This window comes from Coregonus lavaretus (assembly GCF_964263955.1).
Source record: "Coregonus lavaretus genome assembly, chromosome: 37".
In the NCBI taxonomy this organism is placed as follows: Eukaryota; Metazoa; Chordata; class Actinopteri; order Salmoniformes; family Salmonidae; genus Coregonus; species Coregonus lavaretus.
In genome coordinates, this window is record NC_140024.1 from 6,295,390 (window position 1) to 6,322,037 (window position 26,648).

A 26,648-nucleotide genomic window follows, 5' to 3' on the forward strand; every position below is an offset into this window, starting at 1 on the left:
AGGCTTTTGAGGGGAGAACGGCTCATAAAAATGTCCGGAACGGAGCTAATGGAATGTCATGAAACACATGGAAACAATGTCTTTGATGTGTTCGATACTATTCCTCTCCAGCCATTACCACGAGCCCGTCCTCCCCAATTAAGGTGCCACCAACCTCCTATGATGCACACTCACAGGGCCCTACACACTCACACACACACTGTTACTCCAACACACACACAAACACTCACTCCAACATTTGCTCATCAGTGGAGGCTGCTGAAGGGAGGACGGCTCAAAGCAATTAGCACACACACTTGACTATTGTGTGTTCATTATTTCTCAAAAAAAGAACAAACAAAAAAACAAATAACAAATGTAAGATGTCCAAACTTAAACATAGACGTCTATGATTGGTTCAGATTTGGTCCGGTCTGGACCAACCAAATGTGGTCTTGTTTATAATATAATAATATAAATGCCATTTAGCAGACGCTTTTTTCCAAAGTGACTTACAGTCATGTGTGCATACACTTTTACATATGGGTGGTCCCGGGGATTGAACCCACTACCCTGGCGTTACAAGCGCCATGCTCTACCAATTCAGGGCTCATTAAAATAATAGCCAGTGGAACGGAGCAAATGGAATGGCATCAAACACATGGAAAGAATGTGTTTGATACCATTCCATTTATTCCGCTCCATCCATTACCACAACCCAAATTAAGGTGCCACCAACCTCCTGTGATGCACATACAATTTATACTGACTCTACACACCCGCACTCCCACTCACATGCAAGCTGCTGCTACTCTGTTTATCTTATATCCTGTTGCCTAGTCCCCTTACCCTTATACATATCTACCTCCATCCCTCCAGTATCCCTGCACATGTACATTTGGTATTGGAACTTACTTTTTAAATACTTCCTGTATAGTCCTCTGTAGCTCAATTGGTAGAGCATGGTGCTTGTAACGTCAGGGTAGTGGGTTCGATCCCTGGGACCACCCATACGTAAAAATGTATGCACACATGACTGTAAGTCACTTTGGATAAAAGTGTCTGCTAAATGGCATATTATATTATATATAGTATGCTTGCTTTTATATTTCCTATTCTTATTTCTTGTGTGTTTTTTCTAATAATACATTATTATTGATTATTGCATTGTAGGGTTTTGAGTTTGCAAGAAAGGCATTTCACTGTACTTGTGCATGTGATATTAAAACTTTTCCAGCAACTTCACACAGCCATTGAAGAGGAGTGGGACAATATTCCACCGGCCACAATCAACAGCCTGATCAACTCTATGCGAAGGAGATGTGTCGCGCTTCAAAAGCCAAATGGTGGTCACACCAGATACTGACTGGTTTTCTGATCCAGGCCCCTATTTTTTTTTAAAGGTATCTGTGACCAACAGATGCATATCTGTATTCCCAGTCATGTGAAATCCATAGATTAGGGCCTATGGAATTTATTTCAATTGACTGATTTCCATATATGAACTATAACTCAGTAAAATCGTAGAAATTGTTGCATGTTGCGTTTATATTTTTGTTCAGTGTTTGTGGATGAATGTACTTCTGCCAGATGCCTTTTATAAACAATTTGCGCGGAAGACCATTGCACTATGTTTTTACCCATTGAATACCCTTCAAAAAGCCTTCAAATGTTCAAAAACTACAAGGCTACTTCCTGGAAAACGACGAGCCACTTTCATATGGTATAGTGCCTGATATGGTTTCCAGTTATGGAGCCCAATGTGGAAGAAAATGTGACTTTGGGATGTTTGAGATTAGTGTGGGAAACGCTGGGCTAATGATATTTGAGGGCCATTTCCGCAGATGAGAGTAAAGTACAAAAGCAATACAATTATAATGGGCCGCCTGCTGCAGAATAGTGCTTCGTTATTGGACAAATTCAGTATCCCCACTGTTTCACACCGTTTCAAAACGTTTTTTCAATACTGAACACAACCCTGTTCTCAATTGGTCCAGTAGGTGGTAGTGTTCACCTAACTGTGATGACAAGGTTTGATCATAAGTCTATGGATGGAATTCCCAGTTGGGAGACAGGATTTTCTCTGGGGATTTTTTCTTAACCCTCAATAGTTATTATTATACTGTACTCTATTCTAGCTTTTCTGCTACTACACTGTAGTCTACATTTAATTTATAGGCTACAATGACTCTACACATCTTATGTTCCATAATCCAATCTGGACAGTAGCCTCAGCAAGCACTGTAAACACTTAATTAACAGAACTAACAGGACTAAATTACTTGGTGTTACCTTAGATTGTAAACTGTCATGGTCAAAACATAGATTCAATGGTTGTAAAGATTTGGAGAGCTTTATCTGTAATAAAGAGATGCTCTGCTATTTTGACACCACACTCCACAAAGCAAGTCCTGCAGGCTCTAGTTTGATCTTATCTTGATTTCTGTCCAGTCATATGGTCAAGTGCTGCAAAGAAAGACCTAGTTAAGCTGCAGCTGGCCCAGAACAGAGCGACACGTCTGATTGTAGGCAGAGGGCTAATATTAATACTATGCATGCCAGTCTCTCATTGCTAAGAGTTGAGAAAATACTGGTTTTTATAAGAAACATTAATGTGTTGGAAATTCCAAATTGTTTGCATAGTCAAATAAAGCAACACCTCATGGCACAATGGCTCTCCCCATGTGACCTACTTGTTGTGTGTATGTACTGACATGTACAGTGGGGAAAAAAAGTATTTAGTCAGCCATCAATTGTGCAAGTTCTCCCACTTAAAAAGATGAGAGAGGCCTGTAATTTTCATCATAGGTACACGTCAACTATGACAGACAAATTGAGAAAAAAAAAATCCAGAAAATCACATTTGTAGGATTTTTAATGAATTTATTTGCAGATTATGGTGGAAAATAAGTATTTGGTCACCTACAAACAAGCAAGATTTCTGGCTCTCACAGACCTGTAACTTCTTCTTTAAGAGGCTCCTCTGTCCTCCACTCGTTACCTGTATTAATGGCACCTGTTTGAACTTGTTATCAGTATAAAAGACACCTGTCCACAACCTCAAACAGTCACACTCCAAACTCCACTATGGCCAAGACCAAAGAGCTGTCAAAGGACACCAGGAACAAAATTGTAGACCTGCACCAGGCTGGGAAGACTGAATATGCAATAGGTAAGCAGCTTGGTTTGAAGAAATCAACTGTGGGAGCAATTATTAGGAAAGGGAAGACATACAAGACCACTGATAATCTCCCTCGATCTGGGGCTCCACGCAAGATCTCACCCCGTGGGGTCAAAATGATCACAAGAACGGTGAGCAAAAATCCCAGAACCACACGGGGGGACCTAGTGAATGACCTGCAGAGAGCTGGGACCAAAGTAACAAAGCCTACCATCAGTAACACACTACGCCGCCAGGGACTCAAATCCTGCAGTGCCAGACGTGTCTCCCTGCTTAAGCCAGTACATGTCCAGGCCCGTCTGAAGTTTGCTAGAGTGCATTTGGATGATCCAGAAGAGGATTGGGAGAATGTCATATGGTCAGATGAAACCAAAATAGAACTTTTTGGTTAAAACTCAACTTGTCGTGTTTGGAGGACAAAGAATGCTGAGTTGCATCCAAAGAACACCATACCTACTGTGAAGCATGGGGGTGGAAACATCATGCTTTTGGGCTGTTTTTCTACAAAGGGACCAGGACGACTGATCAGTGTAAAGGAAAGAATGAATGGGGCCATGTATCGTGAGATTTTGAGTGAAAACCTCCTTCCATCAGCAAGGGCATTGAAGATGAAACGTGGCTGGGTCTTTCAGCATGACAATGATCCCAAACACACCGCCCGGGCAACGAAGGAGTGGCTTCGTAAGAAGCATTTCAAGATCCTGGAGTGGCCTCGCCAGTCTCCAGATCTCAACCCCATAGAAAATCTTTGGAGGGAGTTGAAAGTCTGTGTTGCCCAGCGACAGCCCCAAAACATCACTGCTCTAGAGGAGATCTGCATGGAGGAATGGGCCAAAATACCAGCAACAGTGTGTGAAAACCTTGTGAAGACTTACAGAAAACGTTTGACCTGTGTCATTGCCAACAAAGGGTATATAACAAAGTATTGAGAAACTTTTGTTATTGACCAAATACTTATTTTCCACCATAATTTGCAAATAAATTCATAAAAAATCCTACAATGTGATTTTCTGGATTTTTTTTTCTCATTTTGTCTGTCATAGTTGACGTGTACCTATGATGAAAATTGCAGGCCTCTCTCATCTTTTTAAGTGGGATAACTTGCACAACGAGGCGTTCGCGAAGGATATTCTACATACACCCAACAAGGCCCAGATCCCCGTCATTCGCGTGAGGAAGAGACGGAGATATCGTGGACGCAGATCCGGGTGCCTTGTAAGGATCCGACGGCGAGCGAGTAAACTGCCTCTCCCATCAATCCTATTAGCCAACGTTCAATCTTTTGAGAATAAAATTGACGATTTAAGATTACGGTTATCCTACCAACGGGACATTAAAAACTGTAATATCGTCGTGGCTGAACGACAACAATGACAACATTCAGCTAGCAGGCTATACGCTACATCGGCAGGACAGAACGTCTGACTCTGGTAAGACAAGGGGCGGCGGTCTGTGTATATTTGTAAACAACAGCTGGTGCACAAAATCAAATACTAAGGAAGTCTCGAGGTTTTGCTCGCCTGAGGTAGAGTATCTTATGATAAGCTGTAGACCACACTATTTACCAAGAGAGTTTTCATCTATATTTTTCATAGCTGTCTATTTACCACCACAAACCAATGCTGGCATTAAGATTGCACTGAATGAGTTGTACAAGGCCATTAATCAACAGGAAAACGCTCATCCAGATGCAGCGCTCCTAGTAGCCGGGGACTTTAATGCAGGGAAACTTAAATCCGTTCTACCTAATTTCTACCAGCATGTTAAATGTGCAACCAGAGGGGAAAAAACTCTAGACCACCTTTACTCCACACACAGAGACGCATACAAAGCTCTCCCTCGCCCTCCATTTGGCAAATCTGACCATAACTCTATCCTCCTGATTCCTGCTTATAAGCAAAAACTGAAGCAGGAAGCACCAGTGATTCGGTTAATAAAAAAGTGGTCAGATGACGCAGATGCTAAGCTACAGGACTGTTTTGCTAGCACAGACTGGAACATGTTCCGGGATTCTTCAGACAGCATTGAGGAGTACACCACATCAGTCACTGGCTTCATCAATAAGTGCATCGATGATGTCGTCCCCACAGTGACCGTACGTACATACCCCAACCAGAAGCCATGGATTACAGGAAACATCCGCACTGAGCTAAAGGGTAGAGCTGCCGCTTTCAAGGAACGGGACTCTAACCCGGACGCTTATAAGAAATCCCGCTATGACCTCCGACGAACCATCAAACAGGCAAAGAGTCAATACAGGTCTAAGATTGAATCATACTACACTGGCTCTGACGCTCGTCGGATGTGGCAGGGCTTGAAAACTATTACAGACTACAAAGGGAAGCACAGCCGCGAGCTGCCCAGTGACACAAGCCTACCAGACGAGCTAAACCACTTCTATGCTCGCTTCGAGGCAAGCAACACTGAAGCATGCATGAGAGCACCAGCTGTTCCGGACGACTATGTGATCACGCTCTCCGTAGCCGATGTGAGTAAGACTTTTAAGCAGGTCAACATTCACAAGGCCGCAGGGCCAGACGGATTACCAGGACGTGTACTCCGAGCATGTGCTGACCAACTGGCAAGTGTCTTCACTGACATTTTCAACATGTCCCTGACTGAGTCTGTAATACCAATATGTTTCAAGCAGACCACCATAGTCCCCGTGCCCAAGAACTCTAAGATAACCTGCCTAAATGACTACCGACCCGTAGCACTGACGTCTGTAGCCATGAAGTGCTTTGAAAGACTGGTCATGGCTCACATCAACAGCATAATCCCAGAAACCCTAGACCCACTCCAATTTGCATACCGCCCCAACAGATCCACAGATGATGCAATCTCTATCGCAGTCCACACTGCCCTTTCCCACCTGGACAAGAGGAACACCTACGTGAGAATGCTATTCATTGACTACAGCTCAGCATTCAACACCATAGTGCCCTCTAAGCTCATCACTAAGCTAAGGATCCTGGGACTAAACACCTCCCTCTGCAACTGGATCCTGGACTTCCTGACGGGCCGCCCCCATGTGGTAAGGGTAGGTAACAACACATCTGCCACACTGATCCTCAACACGGGGGCCCCTCAGGGGTGCGTGCTCAGTCCCCTCCTGTACTCTCTGTTCACCCATGACTGCATGGCCAGGCACGACTCCAACACCATCATTAAGTTTGCCGACGACACAACAGTGGTAGGCCTGATCACCGACAACGATGAGACAGCCTATAGGGAGGAGGTCAGAGATCTGGCCGTGTGGTGCCAGGACAACAACCTCTCCCTCAACGTGACCAAGACAAAGGAGATGATTGTGGACTACAGGAAGAAAAAAAAAGAGGACTGAGCACGCCCCCATTCTCATCGACGGGGCTGTAGTGGAACAGGTTGAGAGCTTCAAGTTCCTTGGTGTCCACATCACCAACGAACTATCATGGTCCAAACACACCAAGACAGTCGTGAAGAGGGCACGACAAAGCCTACTCCCCCTCAGGAGACTAAAAAGATTTGGCATGGGTCCTCAGATCCTCAAAAAATTCTACAGCTGCACCATCGAGAGCATCCTGACTGGTTGCATCACCGCCTGGTATGGCAACTGCTTGGCCTCTGACCGCAAGGCACTACAGAGGGTAGTGCGTACGGCCCAGTACATCACTGGGGCAAAGCTCCCTGCCATCCAGGACCTCTATACCAGGCGGTGTCAGAGGAAGGCCCTCAAAATTGTCAAAGACTCCAGCCACCCTAGTCATAGACTGTTCTCTCTGCTACCGCACGGCAAGCGGTACCGGAGTGCCAAGTCTAGGTCCAAAAGACTTCTCAACAGCTTCTACCCCCAAGCCATAAGACTCCTGAACAGCTAATCATGGCTACCCGGACTATTTGCACTGCCCCCCCACCCCATCCTTTTTACGCTGCTGCTACTCTGTTAAGTATTTATGCATAGTCACTTTAACTCTACCCACATGTACATATTACCTCAACTACCTCAACTAGCCGGTGCCCCCGCACATTGACTATGCAACGGTACCCCCTGTATATATAGCCTCCCTACTGTCACTTTATTTTACTGTATATATAGCCTCCCTACTGTCACTTTATTTTACTTCTGCTCTTTTTTTCTCAACACTTTTTTGTTGTTGTTTTATTCTTACTTTTTTTGTTTAAAATAAATGCACTGTTGGTTAAGGGCTGTAAGTAAGCATTTCACTGTAATGTCTGCACCTGTTGTATTCGGCGCATGTGATCAATAAAATTTGATTTGATTTGATTTGACTAAATACTTTTTTCCCCACTGTGTGTGTAACAGATAGATGCACACACACTACATGTTAATGTTTTTAAATGTATGTAAAGTATTTTGTCTGTAATGTGTTTTTCGTTATGTGTCGGACCCCAGTAAGACAAGCTGTTGCCATTGGCGTCGGCTGGGTATAATGGCGCCGAAGGAGATGGCTGCCGTTTTACGGGCTCCTAACCAATTGTGCTATTGTGTGTGTTTTTCGGGTTATTTGTAACTTATTTTGTACATAATGTTTCTGCCACCGTCTCTTCTGACCGAAAAGAGCTTCTGGATATCAGGACAGCGATTACTCACCTCGTACTGGACGAAGATTTGATCTTTAACAAGTCGGACGCGAAGGATTTACTACAGACACCCGACAAGGCCCAAATCCCCGTCATTCGCATGAGAAAGAGACGAAGATATAAGATAAGATATATGCCTTGTAAGGATCTGACGGCGAGTGGGTCATCTGCCACTACCATTAGTCCTATTAGCCAACGTACAATCATTGGATAACAAAATAGACGAACTACGATCACGGATATCCTACCAACGGGACATTAAAAACTGTAATATCTTATGTTTCACCGAGGCGTGGCTGAATGATGACATGGATAACATACAGCTGGCGGGATATACGCTGCATCGGCAAGATTGAACAGCTGCCTCCGGTAAGACAAGGGGTGGCGGTCTGTATATATTTATAAACAACAGCTGGTGCAATAAATCCAATATTAAGAAAATCTCTAGGTTTTGCTCGCCTGAGGTAGAGTATCTCATGATAAGTTGTAGACCACACTATTTACCAAGAGAGTTTTCATCTATATTTTTTGTAGCTGTCTATTTACCACCACAAACCGATGCTGGCACTAAGACCGCACTTAATGAGCTGTATAAGGCCATAAGCAAACAGGAAAACATTCATCCAGAGGCGGCTCTCCTAGTGGCCGGGGACTTTAATGCAGGGAAACTTAAATCCGTTTTACCAAATTTCTACCAGCATGTTAAATGTGCAACCAGAGGAAAACACACACAGAGACGCGTACAAAGCTCTCCCTCGCCCTCCATTTGGCAAATCTGACCATAATTCTATCCTCCAGATTCCTACTTACAAGCAAAAACTAAAGCAATAAAGAAGTGGTCAGATGAAGCAGATGCTAAGCTACAGGACTGTTTTGCTAGCACAGACTGGAATATGTTCCGGTATTCTTCCGATGGCATTGAGGAGTACACCACATCAGTCACTGGCTTCATCAATAAGTGCATCGATGATGTCGTCCCCACAGTGACCGTACGTACATACCCCAACCAGAAGCCATGGATTACAGGCAACATCCACACTAAGAAGGGTAGAGCTGCCGCTTTCAAGAAGCGGGACTCTAACCCGGACGCTTATAAGAAATCCCGCTATGCCCTCCGACGAACCATCAAACAGGCAAAGTGTCAATACAGAACTAAGATTGAATTGTACTACACCGGCTCCGACGCTCGTCGGATGTGGCAGGGCTTGCAAACTATTACGGACTACAAAGGGAAGCACAGCCGCGAGCTGCCAAGTGACACGAGCCTACCAGATGAGCTAAATTACTTCTATGCTCGCTTCGAGGCAAGCAACACTGAAGCATGCATGAGAGCATCAGCTGTTCCGGACGACTGTGTGATCACGGTCTCCGTAGCTGATGTGAGTAAGACCTTTAAACAGGTCAACATTCACAAGACCGCAGGGCTAGACGGATTACCAGGATGTGTACTCCGAGCATGCGCTGATCAACTGGCAAGTGTCTTCACTGACATTTTCAACCTGTCCCTGACTGAGTCTGTAATAAGCAGACCACCATAGTCCCTGTGCCCAAGAACACTAAGGTAACCTGCCTAAATGACTACCGACCCGTAGTACTCATGTCTGTAGCCATGAAGTGCTTTGAAAGGCTGGTCATGGCTCACATCAACACCAAACCCTAGAACCACTCCAATTTGCATACCGGCCCAACAGATCCACAGATGACGCAATCTCCATTGCACTCCACACTGCCCTTTCCCACCTGGACAAAAGGAACACCTACGTGAGAATACTATTTATTGACTACAGCTCAGCGTTCAACACCATAGTGCCCTCAAAGCTCATCACTAAGCTAAGGACCCTGGGACTAAACACCTCCCTCTGCAACTGGATCCTGGACTACCTGAAGGGTAGGTAACAACACATCTATCACGCTGATCCTCAACACTGGGGCCCCTGAGGGGTGCGTGCTCAGTCCCCTCCTGTACTCCCTGTTCACCCATGACTGCATGGCCAGGCACGACTCCAACACTATCATTAAGTTTGCCGACGTCACAAAAGTGGTAGGCCTGATCACCGACAACGATGAGACAGCCTATAGGGAGGAGGTCAGAGACCTGGCCATGTGGTGCCAGGATAACAACTTCTCCCTCAACGTGATTAAGACAAAGGAGATGATTGTGGACTACAGGAAAAGGAGGACCGAGACGCCCCCATTCTCATTGACGGGGGCTGTAGTGGAGCAGGTTGAGAGCTTCAAGTTCCTTGGTGTCCACATCACCATCAAACTATCATGGTCCAAACACACCAAGACAGTCGTGAAGAGGGCACGACAAAGGCTATTCCCCCTCAGGAGACTGAAAAGATTTGGCATGGGTCCTCAGATCCTCAAAAAGTTATACAGTTGCACCATCGAGAGCATCCTGACTGGTTGCATCACTGCCTGGTATGGCAACTGCTCGGCCTCCGACCACAAGGCACTTCAGAGGGTAGTGCGTACGGCCCAGTACATCACTGGGGCCAAGCTTCCTGCCACCCCAACCAGAAGCCATGGATTACAGGCAACATCCACACTAAGAAGGGTAGAGCTGCCGCTTTCAAGGAGCGGGACTCTAACCCGGACGTTTATAAGAAATCCCGCTATGCCCTCCGACGAACCATCAAACAGGCAAAGCGTCAATACAGAACTAAGATTGAATTGCCCCCCTCTTTTACGCTGCTGCTACTCTCTGTTTATTATCTATGCATAGTCACTTTAACTCTACCTACATGTACATATTACCTAAATTACCTTGACTAACCTGTGCCCCCGCACACTGACTCTGTACCGGTACCCCCTGTATATAGCCTCGCTACTGTTATTTTACTGCTGCTCTTTAATTAGTTGTTATTTTAATTTTTTTACTTTTACTTATCTGTTTTTTACTTAACACTTATTTTTCTTAAAACTGCATTGTTGGTTAACGGCTTGTAAGTAAGCATTTCACTGTAAGGTCTACACCTGTTGTATATGGCGCATGTGACAAATACAATTTGATTTGATTTGATTAATGGGGATCCTAATAAATCTAATAAAATAATCTAATAAAAAAACAAAAACAGAAGGGCATTCGAATGGAAATTGTTATTTTAACCACAGTGCCATCATTCACATAATTATCTACTTCACCTTGCATAATGGAAGATAAAACAGACATGATGTAATTGTGGCTTTGATAGGATTTTGGTTATAAATAAAACATGACTAAATGGCTCAGAAACACAAGACAGTAGTTACTGTGTTAGTTAGACATCAACAAGCTGGTAGGTAGCAACTTTCTTATCATTGTTCTTAAATACTCTAAAAGAACTACTCACAATGAAATGCCTTTTTCGATGGTCACCTGAGTGTTTGGAGAATGTGGGTTGGAGTTGGGGAGGGATGTTGTGAAGGGGTTGAGGAGGAACACTGCCCATCAATTTGACAAATGTACAACTATGCACTTCCAGAATATTTTTGATTGAAAACAATGAATAAAAGCCCTACCTGTGGGTTGATTGTTAGATTGATGTTGTAGTTCCTTTAGGGAATTATTGTTAGTAGCAAGTTATGAACATAGAAAAAGCTTTAAATATGCATTTTGTTGACTATTACTTTATGTACAGTTAAGTTAATTTTTTAGATTTTATATTCATCACTTTAGGTTTCTGTTTTTAATTGCTATCTTATTTTATTTTTAATGTATCTTCTATCTTTTATTTTATCTTTAATGTATATTTTTTGTACAAAAAATCATGTAAAGTCATGTAAAATCATGTAAAGTCTCTGAGTTTTTTCTGGATGAGTTTCTTCATGTGGGTGTGCAATGAAACCACAATGATGTGCAATTAACTGAAGATATTTTAAAATACTTTTTTTGCTGTCTCTCACGTGGTAGAGGTTTGATATGATGACAACATAATGTACAATATTTATTTCCTTCTGTGTTTTTTAACATTAAAACTCCCATGGCCAGATTGAATACCTTTGCAAGTGTGTACTCAAACCTAAAATCTGCAAACATCATGCAACAGTTTTCACAAAGACAATACAGGAACAAAGCAAAACATGAAGGGTAGTATTTCAACATTGATTTCATAACATAAACCACCTTTCGAGAGTTTGCATAACAGTCTCAACCTGCCACATGCCATCTGCATCTGTCATGTCTGCATAACGTTCACTGATACCTATGTAACCTCCTAACTGGACTGCAATAGAGTTTGAATATGGTGTTACTGACCAAGTTCTCAAGTGACCATATAATGAGACCCCATTATTGGTTCTTGAAAACGTATATGGCTGCATAGGATCAAAATATACTACAAAATATTTGTAATCACATACAAGGCTCTTCATGGCATGGCCCCCTTTACTGCTTTAAAACTACATCCCCACCAGCATCCTCAGAAACTCTGGCTCTTCTGTCCAAGTCCAAATATCAGACATGGGGCATATGGACTGCCCACCTGAGAAATATCAGTCAGGCTACTATTCTGTCCTCTTAAAAGTAATTTTTCTTTAGTAAAAATAAATCTCATTACTGTGTGACCTGAGTGTTCTTATTCCTTTATGCAAGCTCTCATTTAGTTGTTTCCAATATTTTAGTTCAATGGCATCCTTCCGTTATAGTGCAGTTGTATAGTATTTATCTTATTAATTACCCATGACATATAAGCGTGTGCAAGATTATAACTGACTGGACATCACAAAACCACATTCCCAAGATTTGAGAAACATTTTTTTTTAACATCTTGAAGCAAGACTTTGGTTGAATTGGTTAACATCTGCTGTGCTTTTGCAATTTTCCAATATACTGAGAGACCACAGCATCTGTCAGCCTACAGTATATAAACTGCGGGTCTATCATGTTCACAACAGACTGATCCTGGGCATCCTGCAGTCATTCACCATGGCACCCGTCTTCGTGCTGACTGTTTTCATCGCTGTTCTCTGCTCAGTTCAGGGCCGATCTACATGGGTAAGGGTCTATCTGAGACTATTGGGAAAAAGCTTTGCATGATGCTGAATTATGTGACTTTTAAACAAATTTGAACATATTTCCTTCTGCTATTGCCATACAGAAAGCTTCATTTGAAAGGAGTGAAGATGACATGGAAATTGGTATGCTCATCCTGTCTTTATAAGCATTGTATCATGTCATCTAAACCTGGTTTTATTAATCATTCATTGTTATAATGTAAATTACATATATTATCTTATTATTATATTAGTTATTAAGGACACAGTTGCATTTAAGATCATTTTTATCCCATTCTACAGACAGCACCAGAACCAACAGCGTTGAGGAGGATGAATTTTCTGCTTCAACCCTCATTGAGAAGGCCAACAAAAATCTTGGTAAGGCAGTCTGTATGTTCCTACTCTATATTTAATGACATCAAGAATGAAAAACAGATAATAACCTTCACATGGTGTTGTTTTCTAGGACAAAGACTTGATGAGCCACTAGTCATGTTTGGGGACATCGCAGTAGATACTGGGTTCATGAACGCTGACCCCTGCACAGCTCGTGGCTGCAAGTGGCAGAAGTCCTCTGATGGGAACGTTTATGTGCCCTTTGTGATCTCTAATCAATACTGTAAGTATTTTGTTCTCTGAAATGAGTTTATGCTGAGCCTAATGGTTTGGTTTTACTATATTATATGAGTCTGTGTGCACGTGTGTGTTGAGTTTCGGACTTTCTTATCGCTCCATTGAGCAGCGGCCCGGGAGAGGTCCGTAATTGAAGGTAGCCTGCAAACCTTTGCTGCATCAACCTGCATCCGATTCTTTCCCCGAACCAATCAGAGGGACTTTGTGGACATCCAGTCTCAATCAGGGTATGACCACTGCACATTACATTGCTAGGCCTGTTATACTTGTCTTCTGCCACTCTTATTTACTTAGTATTTACTTGACTATATACTTTACTGTTATTGCTACATACAAATAATACTCTATCGCTTTTAGAAATGACCTTGTCTTCCGTATACACCCTTGTTTGCAGCTGTTTCTCGTTTATTGGACGCCGGGGCAATGGCCAGGTGGTGTCTCTTAGTAGGAACGGATGTGTCTTTCTGTCTGTGGTGCAGCATGAACTGCTGCACGCCTTGGGCTTCAACCACGAGCAAACACGCAGTGACCGTGATAGCAATGTTCAGATCCTGACTCAGAACATTATTCCTGGTTAGTGCTTTCTACGTCCATGGATGCTGGCTTTAAAATATATATATATTGAAACAATTTCATAGGGAAATAATAAATACTATTGTGTACAACATATGTAAATATTATTCCTGCCCATTTTGAGTAAGAAATCTTAGAAACACTTTAATAATATTAATGGAAAAGCTTGATTAAACTATTTATAGTGTACTACTATTTGATTATAATAATAATACATTAGTATTTAATTATTTGTAAACATGTAGAAACATTGACAAGGATTTGTAAGCATTATAAGCTTTACAATTAATAAGCATTTATAACATTCATAATCTGTAAAGCATTTCTTTATAAGCTTACTCATGAAAGTTATTATAATGTGTAAGAAAATTATTTATCATACATTTTCCATCCTAGGAATGGAATTCAATTTCAGAAAGATCGACACGATTAACTTGGGTACTCCATATGACTATAATTCTGTCATGCACTACTCAAGGTAAGTTGAGGGAATTAATATAAAGGTTTTCTTTACTACAATAACAGCTGTAATGTTACATAAAATAAGATAAATCATTTTCCCTTTCATAGTCTACTCATGTCATCCTCTAATTTCAATTGATGGCGTGAGAGCTTTCTGCCCTATGTTGTCTGGTTCCAGGTTTGCCTTCTCCAGGAACACACAGCCCACCATTCTTCCAATCCCTGACAATAATGCAGTTATTGGCAGAGCAACTCAGATGAGCCCGATTGATATTCTGCGGATCAACCGTCTCTACAACTGCAGTAAGTGCTATTTTAAGAAGACCTGTTTATCATAACTGTGAAGAATAAAAGTTGTGATTATTGTACCTGCCTGTAAGCTTCACCCCATCGTCGCTCAATCAATTAGAAATATTTGGGAATATAGTATTTGAATTGAACGTAGTAATATTCAGTTTTTATACTGTTATAAATGGGTGTACACCTTATTTTTTAAAGCCTTGAGCACCATCAACGCAAAAGGCAGTAATACAGTATGTTAATTCTAATTATATTTTCTCTTTCCCTTCTCTTTTATTAGCGGGACAGCCGTTGGAGTGATTTGATAAGTGCGATGGTAGAGCGTCTGCTGAGGATTGTAACTGCAGTTATAGCTTGCTTTTCGACTTTTGAACATGAACTCAACAAATGATATGTAATGCTGAAAGAATGAATTGAGATGCAGATAACCATTTTTTTGTGCAAGTATATCTTTACGTCTGTATATCAGATCGGACATAGCTTATCATAGATATAACATTGGTATGGCAAAGCAAAGTACTGTAGACTACTGAAGCATTATCACAATAAACATGTGTAATAAGGTGTATTTGATAGAACGCTCTATGTTTGTTTTGGTTTATGTTGATTTTTCTGATTGCAAATGGTACATTGATGGTGATTATCATATAACGTGCACAGGTGTCCAATTGGTATAGTGAGTAAAACTAAAACCTTTTGTATTTTAACAAGTCTATCTCACCAAAGCCTACAGTAATAACACACGTCCCAACTCCCACACGCACAGAAAATCCTTTATTATACAGGATAAAGGAAATTTAACTTTTGCATTTTGGAAGTCTGAAACAACGACATGAGGGAGCACATTCAATGATAGTAGCCTATTTATTTTTTCGGTAACACTTTACGACAAGGTTCCATTTCTAAAGGGTTTATAATGACGTTATTAAGGATTGTTTAATCATTTGTAAAGGCATTATAGACCATTAATAAACGGTTATATCGCATCGGTCAAAATAGTGCAATAACTAGTGAGTTTTTGCCAAATAGTGAGCCAATATTTACCTCCAGTTATTAACCATTTATAAATGCACTTACAAATGCTTATACGATTAACCCTTATGTATCATCATGCAACCTTATTTTCAATAGTTGCACAGTTGAACAATAGCTATTTTCTCACTTTTGGGTGTGATGTATTGGTGCTCTGTCCCAGGAAGAGAAGAGGTTGGTTTTAATGATGTGTCTTGACCCACCTTTGAAACCCTGATGCCCTGGCCAAAGTAGTATCCAGGATATTATTCAATCATCATTCCTAGTATATTACCCCTTACCAGATTATATCAACACACATAATACCTTCGGTTGGTGAAACAGTGGAGGAGCTATCATCTCACAACGTTGAATGTTTTGGTCTTCATACCCACTATTCATTGACTGAATATGTTTAACAACGTGTTGAATCATCTCTCATGTATGTAGTGATGATTACCCAACACTGCCTATAAATACAGTATGTCTAAGCTCTGAGGGAACTCTCAAATCATTTATAAATTATTTACCCACATGTATACAGTAACTGCTAAAAGTATACCTTATTTTAAAGTGACAGACCAACAAACATTTATAACTGAGTTATCAACATTTATAACTGCTAAAAGTATACCGTATTTTAAAGTGACAGACCTATGAACATTTATAACTGAGTTATCAACATTTATAGCTGATAAAATTATACCTTATTTTAAAGTGGCAATCCACTGACCATTAATGTTACAGGAGGGGGTCGCAGTTCCGGAGCGACCCACTAGGTGTCATCCTCCGACAACCTTAGGCACCTCCTCACTCACAGTCGGGACTAATCATCATCCTATTGGTGTCACCTGTGTCTATCTGTTCCCCTGTGTATTTATGCCCTCACTTCCCTGTGTTCCCTTGCTCAGTTTTCTCTGCTAGTTTCTTGATGTCAAGCAGTACGAATCAGTGTCTGATCACGAGACGGAAGTACAGGTACATGAGAAGTGTTTGCTGTCAGACTGTTTTTGGAGACCAATTTGCTCCACCTTTATTTTTCATGATAAGTCCGTTATTTTGTATCCTGGCTTTGGGACCACAAGGAAAGATCCTTGTTTCACCATCTTTGCCTACTGTCTATCCTGCACCGCACCTGGGTCACACCTCACACCAACCCTTACACATTAACAAAAGAGTTAGCAACATTTATAATTGCTGAAAATATATCTTTAAAGAAAGTGGAAACCTACTGACCATTTTATTAATGAGTTAGGCCTACCAATATTTATAACTTCAAAAAATATACCTTAAAAGAAAGTGGAAAACTTCTGGCAATTTATGAATGAGTTGCAAATATTTATAACGGCATATAATCTCCTCAAATATGCAATACACAGAAAGAACAAAATGTAATTTAATAGAAGGATACATTGGGATTTTTTGTTGATTGCAGTGTCTCAAAATCTGTGGCCTATCATTGGTATACTATGACTAAAATGACTAAAATGGATGACTAAAATGTATAGGCTACAGATTAGTAACCCATGTTACATCAGATAACCAGGGGTTGTATTTTCTCCCCTTTTTAACATTCCCCATCAGATAAACAGGGGTTGTATTTTCTCCCCTTTTTAACATTCCCCATCAGATAAACAGGGGTTGTATTTTCTCCCCTTTTTAACATTCCCCATCAGATAAACAGGGGTTGTATTTTCTCCCCTTTTTAACATTCCCCATCAGATAAACAGGGGTTGTATTTTCTCCCTTTTTAACATTCCCCATCAGATAAACAGGGGTTGTATTTTCTCCCCTTTTTAACATTCCCCATCAGATAAACAGGGGTTGTATTTTCTCCCTTTTTAACATTCCCCATCAGATAAACAGGGGTTGTATTTTCTCCCCTTTTTAACATTCCCCATCAGATAAACAGGGGTTGTATTTTCTCCCTTTTTAACATTCCCCATCAGATAAACAGGGGTTGTATTTTCTCCCCTTTTTAACATTCCCCATCAGATAAACAGGGGTTGTATTTTCTCCCCTTTTTAACATTCCCCATCAGATAAACAGGGGTTGTATTTTCTCCCCTTTTTAACATTAAGTCAGAATAGAAATTGACAACAGATTAACTATTTAAAAATACAACATTAACATAGGGTCTCATGGTCCCATTTTGTGTCTTTCTTGTTAAGCATTTCCCCATCCTGGAATCTAAGACCTTATGGGAATATCTGGGAGAGAAGAGGAATATATGACAATTTATCATAGACACTCTAGCTACACATAACTCTACTATCCTCATTATCATGATTTATACAATTTAGGCTTAGCTTGTTATGTTATCTACTGCTAGCTAATAATAATAATAGCTAGCTAGTGTTTAACATTACTTGCTAACACTAATAGCTAGCTACCACAGATTAAAGGGGTTAGCTAGTTATCACAATTTTTGCTAATACACTAGCTAGTAAGTTAGTGTTAAAATTGTTACCACTAGTGTACTGTAGTGCTGAGTGATTAACCAACATGTTGGTTATTTTTCGTTTTTTAAACAACTAATTGACTGACATGGGTTACATTTCTTTCTGTGAGCTTCATCTGATTTAGAGATAAATCAGATGAAGCCTGAACTGTGCGATGTAGTAGGGAGTTTAAGTCATAATGCCAGAGAAGACAGTGTTTGGAGGATATAGTTGCACGGGTGTTGTTAGGCCTGAGACAAAGTCGAGTGCCGGCCAACCGTGCCAATATATCCTCCAAACACCGGCTTTGAGGGCAGTATCACTTTATACAACAGGTTACCAACATATTCAAATAATGATTGACATATTTTCATTAAAAACTTTATTTGTATTAATTTATTCATACTATTTCATCCTTCCACAAGATATAGTCCCGACACAAATCTAGGGTTGCTACCCAAACCAGCTGGTCGTTCGTTCTATCGGTTCAGTTGCCAGAGAAGTGACCCAGTCGTTCAGTCTTTTTGTCCTGTATCTATGGACGTGACCCAGTCGTTCGTTCTAAATATTCCATTGCCATACTGGCTGGCAACGTTCTTATCCCTTGCTTGCGAGCTAGCCAATTATGGCTAACTTACAGTCACGTCAAAAGCCAGAATAACAGCAAAGTAGCTGCATTTGCATTTGTTAAAGCTGTTTTCTAGTGACATTTATTTGGATACATCCATAAAAATGAGCTAATGAGGCGCAATTTTGCCTGGCATAGAAAATGTGCTCACTTCAGAGGAGCTAGCCAACAACACAGCTAACACAATCACTTCAAACTGAAGCTGGAAAGACTGAAACTAGCTGCATTTCGTTTCCTTTTATATTATTTACATTTACATTTTCTTTGTATATATATCCATAAAAATGATGCCAGCTGATTCATGATTTAGACTGGCTGAGAAACACTGCCTTCCTGTCTCTCGTCCCAACATGTTCAATACTATGGGACAGCTGGAGATCGTATTCGAATATTGAAACAATGTTGCAAATGTCGGAGCGACAGACAAGGTTTATACAAATCTCTGCTGTTGAAAACTAAATGTTAATCTAAAAGAAATGTGAGATAATGTCTAGATGCTTTTTATAGTGGAGATCAAGTTTATAAATTGCTTTGCTGGGCTGATGAGAAAGCGTTTTGCACAGTCAGATGGAACAGAGTAAATAGGCATGTTAACGTCATAGATTTAGCCTGTGGTAACTTGTGGAATAGACACTGGCTAGAATGCGGTTTTAACCAATCAGCATTCAAAGTTTAGCACAGAAAACGCGGTAATTAACTACAATGACCATAATTCATTGCACGCCCACTTAAACTTGTCTGGTCTTTGCGGAGCAGACACAGAGACTGAGAGAAGAAAGAACATGCGATTGAGAGGGATAGAAAGGAGTTGCTTCCTGAGCCTGAAAATGCCTGATCTAGTTGGTATTCAGCAGTCATATAAGTATGCCTTATTTACTTTGAAGAACTACTAAAATTATGATTTTGTTAGACAGCATAGGCAGCAGCTCTATAGAGATGCGATGACTTGGAATGAAATAATAAAGGAATCAAATTAAAGAAGTAAAGTAATGTCAAATAAATTATGGTTAATAAGTGATAAGCAGTAATGGCAGTCACTACCATCATGGGACTTGTATTAATTGTTTTATTCAGTGTTGTTACAGCATTCAACCCACATAATGCATAGTGCAATTAATGTCTAAAAAAAGAATAAAAACCTGAATCGAAAACCCTGATTAATTTTTTTAATAATTGAACCGAAACCGAACCGACCTCAAAAAGCACTCATTGTTCAGCACTAGTGTGCTGACAAATGATGCAAGCTAGCTTGAAGTGAAATGAAAAAAATAACTTGTTTCAAAAAATTCTAAAAAATAAATAACGGAAAAGTGGTGCGTGCATATGTATTCACCCCCTTTGCTATGAAGCCTCTAAATAAGATCTGGTGCAACCAATTACCTTCAGAAGTCACATAATTAGTTAAATAAAGTCCACCTGTGTGCAATCTGTGTCACATGATCTCAGTATATATACAAATGTTCTGAAAGGCCCCAGAGTTTGCAACACCACTAAGCAAGGGGCACCACCAAGCAAGCGGCACCATGAAGACCAAGGAGCTCTCCAAACAGGTCAGGGACAAAGTTGTGGAGAAGTACAGATCAGGGTTGGGTTATAAAAAAATATCTGAAACTTTGAACATCCCACGGAGCACCATTAAATCCATTATTAAAAAATGGAAAGAATATGGCACCACAACAAACCTGCCAAGATAGGGCCGCCCACCAAAACTCACAGACCAGGCAAGGAGGACATTAATCAGAGAGGCAACAAAGAGACCAAAGATAACCCTGAAGGAGCTGCAAAGCTCCACAGCGGAGATTGGAGTATCTGTCCATAGGACCACTTTAAGCCGTATACTCCACAGAGCTGGGCTTTACGGAAGAGTGGCCAGAAAAAAGCCATTGCTTAAAGAAAAAAATAAGCAACCACGTTTGGTGTTCGCCAAAAGGCATGTGGGAGACTCCCCAAACATATGGAAGAAGGTACTCTGGTCAGATAAGACTAAAATTGAGCTTTTTGGCCATCAAGGAAAATGCTATGTCTGGCGCAAACCCAACACCTCTCATCACCCCGAGAACACCATCCCCAGCATCATGCTGTGGGGATGTTTTTCATCGGCAAGGACTGGGAAACTGGTCAGAATTGAAAGAATGATGGATGGCGCTAAATACAGGGAAATTCTAAAAAGGAAACCTGTTTAAGTCTTCCAGAGATTTGAAACAGGGATGGAGGTTCACCTTCTAGCAGGACAATGACCCTAAGCATACTGCTAAAGCAACAGTTGAATGGTTAAAGGGGAAACATTTAAATGTCTTGGAATGGCCTAGTCAAAGCCCAGACCTCAATCCAATTGAGAATCTGTGGTATGACTTAAAGATTGCTGTACACCAGCGGAACCCATCCAACTTGAAGGAGCTGGAGCAGTTTTGCCTTGAAGAATGGGCAAAAATCCCAGTGGCTAGATGTGCCAAGCTTATATAGACATACCCCAAGATACTTGCAGCTGTAATTTCTGCAAAAGCAGGCTCTACAAAGTATTGACTTTGGGGGGGTGAATAGTTATGCACACAAGTTCTGTTTTTTTTGTCTTATTTCTTGTTTGTTTCACAATAAAAACATATTTTGCTTCTTCAAAGTGGTAGGCATGTTGTGTAAATCAAATGATACAAACCCCCCAAAAATCCATTTTAATTCCAGGTTGTAAGGCAACAAAATAGGAAAAATGCCAAGGGCGGTAAATACTTTCGCAAGCCACTGTACCAGCTACCTATCTAGACAGTACCTGAGTTCAAAGGTTAGATAACTAGCTAGCTAGTGTGCTAATCCAAAAAGCTAGCTAATCAAATTGCATGGAAATTCTGTCATGTTGATGTTAGCTAGTGAAGCTACATAGCCAGCAAACATGATCTACTTAGCTAGCTAACTATATCATGCCAAAGATGACCTCATGCTAAATCGTCTAGCAGAATTCCTATATTAAAAAATACATTTTAGGTTTTACATACAGTTGAAGTCGGAAGTTTACATACACCTTAGCCAAATACATTTAAACTCAGTTTTTCACAATGTCAAGATCGTCTGGGTAAGGAGTAGTAGACCAAGGCGCAGCGTGTGAAAGAAACATGACTTTATTTAATTAAAGTTTCTAACAAAGCAAACAAAACACGACTCGTGAAGTCCAACGGTTAACACACCGACACGGAACAAAAACCCACAAACACAAGGTGAAAACAGACAGTTTAAATATGGCTCCCAATCAGAGACAACGAGCCAACAGCTGACACTCGTTACCTCTGATTGGGAGTCACTCATCCAAACAAAGAAATACAACCACATAGAACAACCCAACCAAACAGAACACCACGAAACGAACACACCCTGGCTCAACATACAAAGTCCCGGAGCCAGAGCGTGACAGTACCCCCCCCTAAAGGCGCGGACTGCGACCGCGCCTCAAAACCCCAAACAGGGGAGGGCTGGGTGGGCATTTCTCCTCGGAGGCGGCTCCGGCTCCGGGCTTGACCACCACCCTTCCACAATCCCCCCGTAGCGCCCCCGGTCCGGTCTGACCCCGCTGGCTGGATCTGGACCGGACATAGACGGAGTGGATTGCTCAAACTCCGTAGTGGAGTAGCTGACCTGATCAGGCACCGGACTGACGACGCGCACCCCTGGCTTGGCGCGTGAGGCAGGAACGGACCGGACCTGGCTGACGATACGCACCCTTGGCTTGGTGCGTGGAGCCGGAACGGACCTCACCAGGCTGACGACTCGCATCCTTGGCTTGGTGCGAGTAGCAGGAATGGGCTGGATCAGGCTGACGACTCGCACCCTTGGCTTGGTGCGAGTAGCAGGAACGAGCTGGACCAGGCCGACGACGCACCCCGTAGGCTTGGTGCGTGGAGCAGGAACAGGCCGGGCTGGGCTGGCGACGCACACCGTAGGCTTAGTGCGTGGAGCAGGAACAGGCCGGACAGGGCTGGCGACACACACCGTAGGTTTGGTGCGTGGAGCAGGGACAGGCCGGGCCGGGCTGACGACGCACCCCGTAGGCTTGGTGCGTGGAGCAGGAACAGGCCGGGCAGGGCTGGCGACGCACACCGTAGATTTGGTGCGTGGAGCAGGGACAGGCCGGGCCGGGCTGACGACGCACCCCGTAGGCTTGGTGCGTGGAGCAGGAACAGGCCGGGCTGGTCTATGGAGACGGATAGGAGACCTGGAGTGAAGAGCTGCCACAACCCGTCCTGGCTGAATACCTACCTTCACACACTCTGTGTGAGGCATCAGCACAGGACGTACAGGGCTGTGTACCCGTACTGGCATAACAGCACGTGACACTGGCGCAGGATATCCGGGACCGAGGAGAGGCACTGGAGGCCGCGAGCGCTGAGCCGGCACACTCCGTCCTGGCTGCATGCCCACCTTCGCACAACACGTGCGGGGTGCTCGCACAGGACGTACCGGAATATGCCGGACCACTCGCGGCACAGTGCGCATCTCCGCATACCGCGGAACCTGCCCAGTCTCATGCTGCCATGCCTGAGTACGGGGAGTTGGCTCTGCTCTCCATCCAGGCTCCACCAACCTGCCTTCTGGCCCCCAAAAGCCGGTGGCCTCCTCTCTTAATCTCCCAATTCGCCCTGTGGCAGCTTCCTGCTGCCCAGTCGCCCATGCCGTGTGCCCCACCCTAAAAAATTATTGGGGGTGCCTCTCGCCTTTCCGACCACGGCCCGGTTGACGCCGCTTCTCCACTCCTGCCTGGGTCTCCCCCTTCATCGCCTTCCGGTACCGGACGGCCTCCTCCTCGGTAATCTGCCCCCAACCGAGGAGGACATCCACCAGCGTCACCTCCTGCGTGTGTTCCTGGACACGCTGCTTGGTCTTTGTATGGTGGGTTTTTCTGTCAAGATCGTCTGGGTAAGGAGTAGTAGACCAAGGCGCAGCGTGTGAAAGAAACATGACTTTATTTAATTAAAGTTTCTAACAAAGCAAACAAAACACGACTCGTGAAGTCCAACGGTTAACACACCGACACGGAACAAAAACCCACAAACACAAGGTGAAAACAGACAGTTTAAATATGGCTCCCAATCAGAGACAACGAGCCAACAGCTGACACTTGTTACCTCTGATTGGGAGTCACTCATCCAAACAAAGAAATACAACCACATAGAACAACCCAACCAAACAGAACACCACGAAACGAACACACCCTGGCTCAACATACAAAGTCCCGGAGCCAGAGCGTGACACACAATTCCTGACATTTAATCCTAGTAAAAATTCCCTGTCTTAGGTCAGTTAGGATCACCACTTTATTTTAAGAATGTGAAATGGCAGAATAATAGTAGAGAGAATTATTTATTTAAGCTTTTATTTCTTTCATCACATTCCCAGTGGGTCAGAAGTTTACATACACTCAATTAGTATTTGGCAGCATTGCCTTTAAATTGTTTAACTTGGGTCAAACGTTTAGGGTAGCCTTCCACAAGCTTCCTACGATAAGTTGGGTGAATTTTGGCCCATTCCTCCTGATAGAGCTGGTGTAACTGAGTCAGCTTTGTAGGCCTCCTTGCTCGCACACGCTTTTTCAGTTCTGCCCACACATTTTCTATAGGATTGAGGTCAGGGCTTTGTGATGGCCACTCCAATACATTTTTTACATTTACATTTTAGTAATTTAGCAGACGCTCTTATCCAGAGCGACTTACAGTTAGTGCATACATTTTTATTTGTATTTGTTTCATACTGGCCCCCCGTGGGAATACCTTGACTTTGTTGTTCTTAAGCCATTTTGCCACAACTTTGGAAGTATGCTTGGGGTCATTGTCCATTTGGATGACTGATGTCTTGAGATGTTGCTTCAATATATCCACATAATTTTCCTTCCTCATGATGCCATCTATTTTGTGAAGTGCACCAGTCCCTCTTGCAGCAAAGCACCCCCACAGCATGATGCTGCCACCCCCGTGCTTCATGGTTGGGATGGTGTTCTTCGGCTTGCAACAACCCCCTTTTTCCTCCAAACATAAGGATGGTCATTATGGCCAAACAGTTCTATTTTTGTTTCATCAGACCAGAAGACATTTCTCCTAAATGTACGATCTTTGTCCCCATGTGCAGTTGCAAACCGTAGTCTGGCTTTTTTATGGTGGTTTTGGAGCAGTGGCTTCTTCCTTGCTGAGCGGCCTTTCAGGTTACGTCGATACAGGACTCGTCATATTGTGGATATAGATACTTTTGTAACTGTTTCCTCTGGCATCTTCACAAGGTCCTTTGCTGTTGTTCTGGGATTGATTTGCACTTTTTGCACCAAAGTATGCTCATCTCTAGGCGACAGAACGTGTCTCCTTCCTGAGCGGTATGACGGCTGCGTGGTCCCATGGTGTTTATACTTTGTCGTAGCCGGCCGCGACCGGGAGACCCATGGGGCGGCGCATAATTGGCCCTGCGTCGTCCAGGGTAGGGGAGGGAATGTAGAGTTGGTAGAGCATGGCGTTTGCAACGCCAGGGTTGTGGGTTCCATTCCCATGGGGGGCCAGTATGAAAAATAAAATAATGTATGCACTCACTAACTGTAAGTCGCTCTGGATAAGAGCGTCTGCTAAATGACTAAAATGTAATGTAAATGTATTATTGTTTGTACAGATGAACGTGGTACCTTCAGGCGTTTGGAAATTGCTCACAAGGATGAACAAGACTTGTGGAGGTGTACAATTTCTTTTCTGAGGTCTTGGCTGATTTCTTTTGATTTTCCCATGATGTCAAGCAAAGAGGCACTGCGTTTGAAGGTAGGCCTTGAAATACATCCACAGGTACACCTCCAATTGACTCAAATGATGTCAATTAGCCTATCATTTACATTTACATTTTAGTCATTTAGCAGACGCTCTTATCCAGAGCGACTTACAGTTAGTGCATACATTACTTTTTTTATTTTATTTTAAAAAATTTATTTTTATACCCCCCGTGGGAAACGAACCCACAACCCTGGCGTTGCAAACGCCATGCTCTACGAACTGAGCTACATCCCCTGCCGGCCATTCCCTCCCCTACCCGAGACGACGCTGGGCCAATTGTGCGCCGCCCCATGGGTCTATCAGAAGCTTCTAAAGCCATGATGTCATTTTCTGGAATTTTCCAAGCTGTTTAAAGGCACAGTCAACTTAGTGTATGTAAACTTCTGACCCACTGAAATTGTGATACAGTGAATTATAAGTGAAATAATCTGTCTGTAAACAATTGTTGGAAAAATTACTTGTGTCATGCACAAAGTAGATGTCCTAACCGACTTTCCAAAACTATAGTTTGTTAAGAAGAAATTTGTGGAGTGGTTGAAAAACAAGTTTAAATGACTCCAACCTAAGTGTATGTGAACTTCAGACTTCAACTGTAATGCTAGCTAGTTTACGTTTCCCAGCTAGCTAGGTAGTTTATTTCGCACAATCTAATCTCAGACTGTATGCATTGTTGCCAACTCCTCAGTAAGGAAAGTAGCTATTGGCTGTCCTAAAAGTCGCTAGATGTCGCTAAATGACGTCATCACCTAATTTGCATAATTGGCCATGTGCATGTAATTGTGATGGACGCTGTAGGAGAGAGGAATAACGTTGTGGGAGAGACAAAAAGTGATTAAAAAACACCCTACATTTACATCCCACCCTGAATGTAAGCCAGGGCGGGATCAGCCAGCGGCGGCTTCCCGCATGCGTGATTCATTTGCAGTCTGGACGCGGAGTGGTGAACATCTCCTGCTCTGACTGCAGCTGGGAGGGACTGCAGCGCAAGGACTGGGCCGCCTGTGAGTGCTTTGGGACGGGGGTAACAAAGCACCCGCTGCTCGTTGAGAAGAGTAAGAACGATACGTGCTTTCACGTCAGTCGCCAAAAGTCTCCAA

At 42.6% G+C, this 26,648-nt stretch overlaps 1 protein-coding gene across 1 annotated transcript; it reads left to right on the forward strand.

Annotated features, from left to right (window-relative positions):
• The first annotated feature begins 12,621 nt into the window (after positions 1 to 12,621).
• Positions 12,622 to 15,257, forward strand: LOC311111774 (hatching enzyme 1.2-like). Its single transcript, XM_084154600.1, has 9 exons — positions 12,622 to 12,719; positions 12,823 to 12,862; positions 13,022 to 13,099; positions 13,188 to 13,340; positions 13,464 to 13,581; positions 13,749 to 13,927; positions 14,324 to 14,405; positions 14,568 to 14,692; positions 14,970 to 15,257. Exons 1-9 carry the CDS (start codon positions 12,651 to 12,653, stop codon positions 14,987 to 14,989), a joined length of 864 nt encoding a protein of 287 aa, XP_084010726.1. The 5' UTR covers positions 12,622 to 12,650; the 3' UTR covers positions 14,990 to 15,257.
• The last annotated feature ends 11,391 nt before the right edge of the window (positions 15,258 to 26,648 follow it).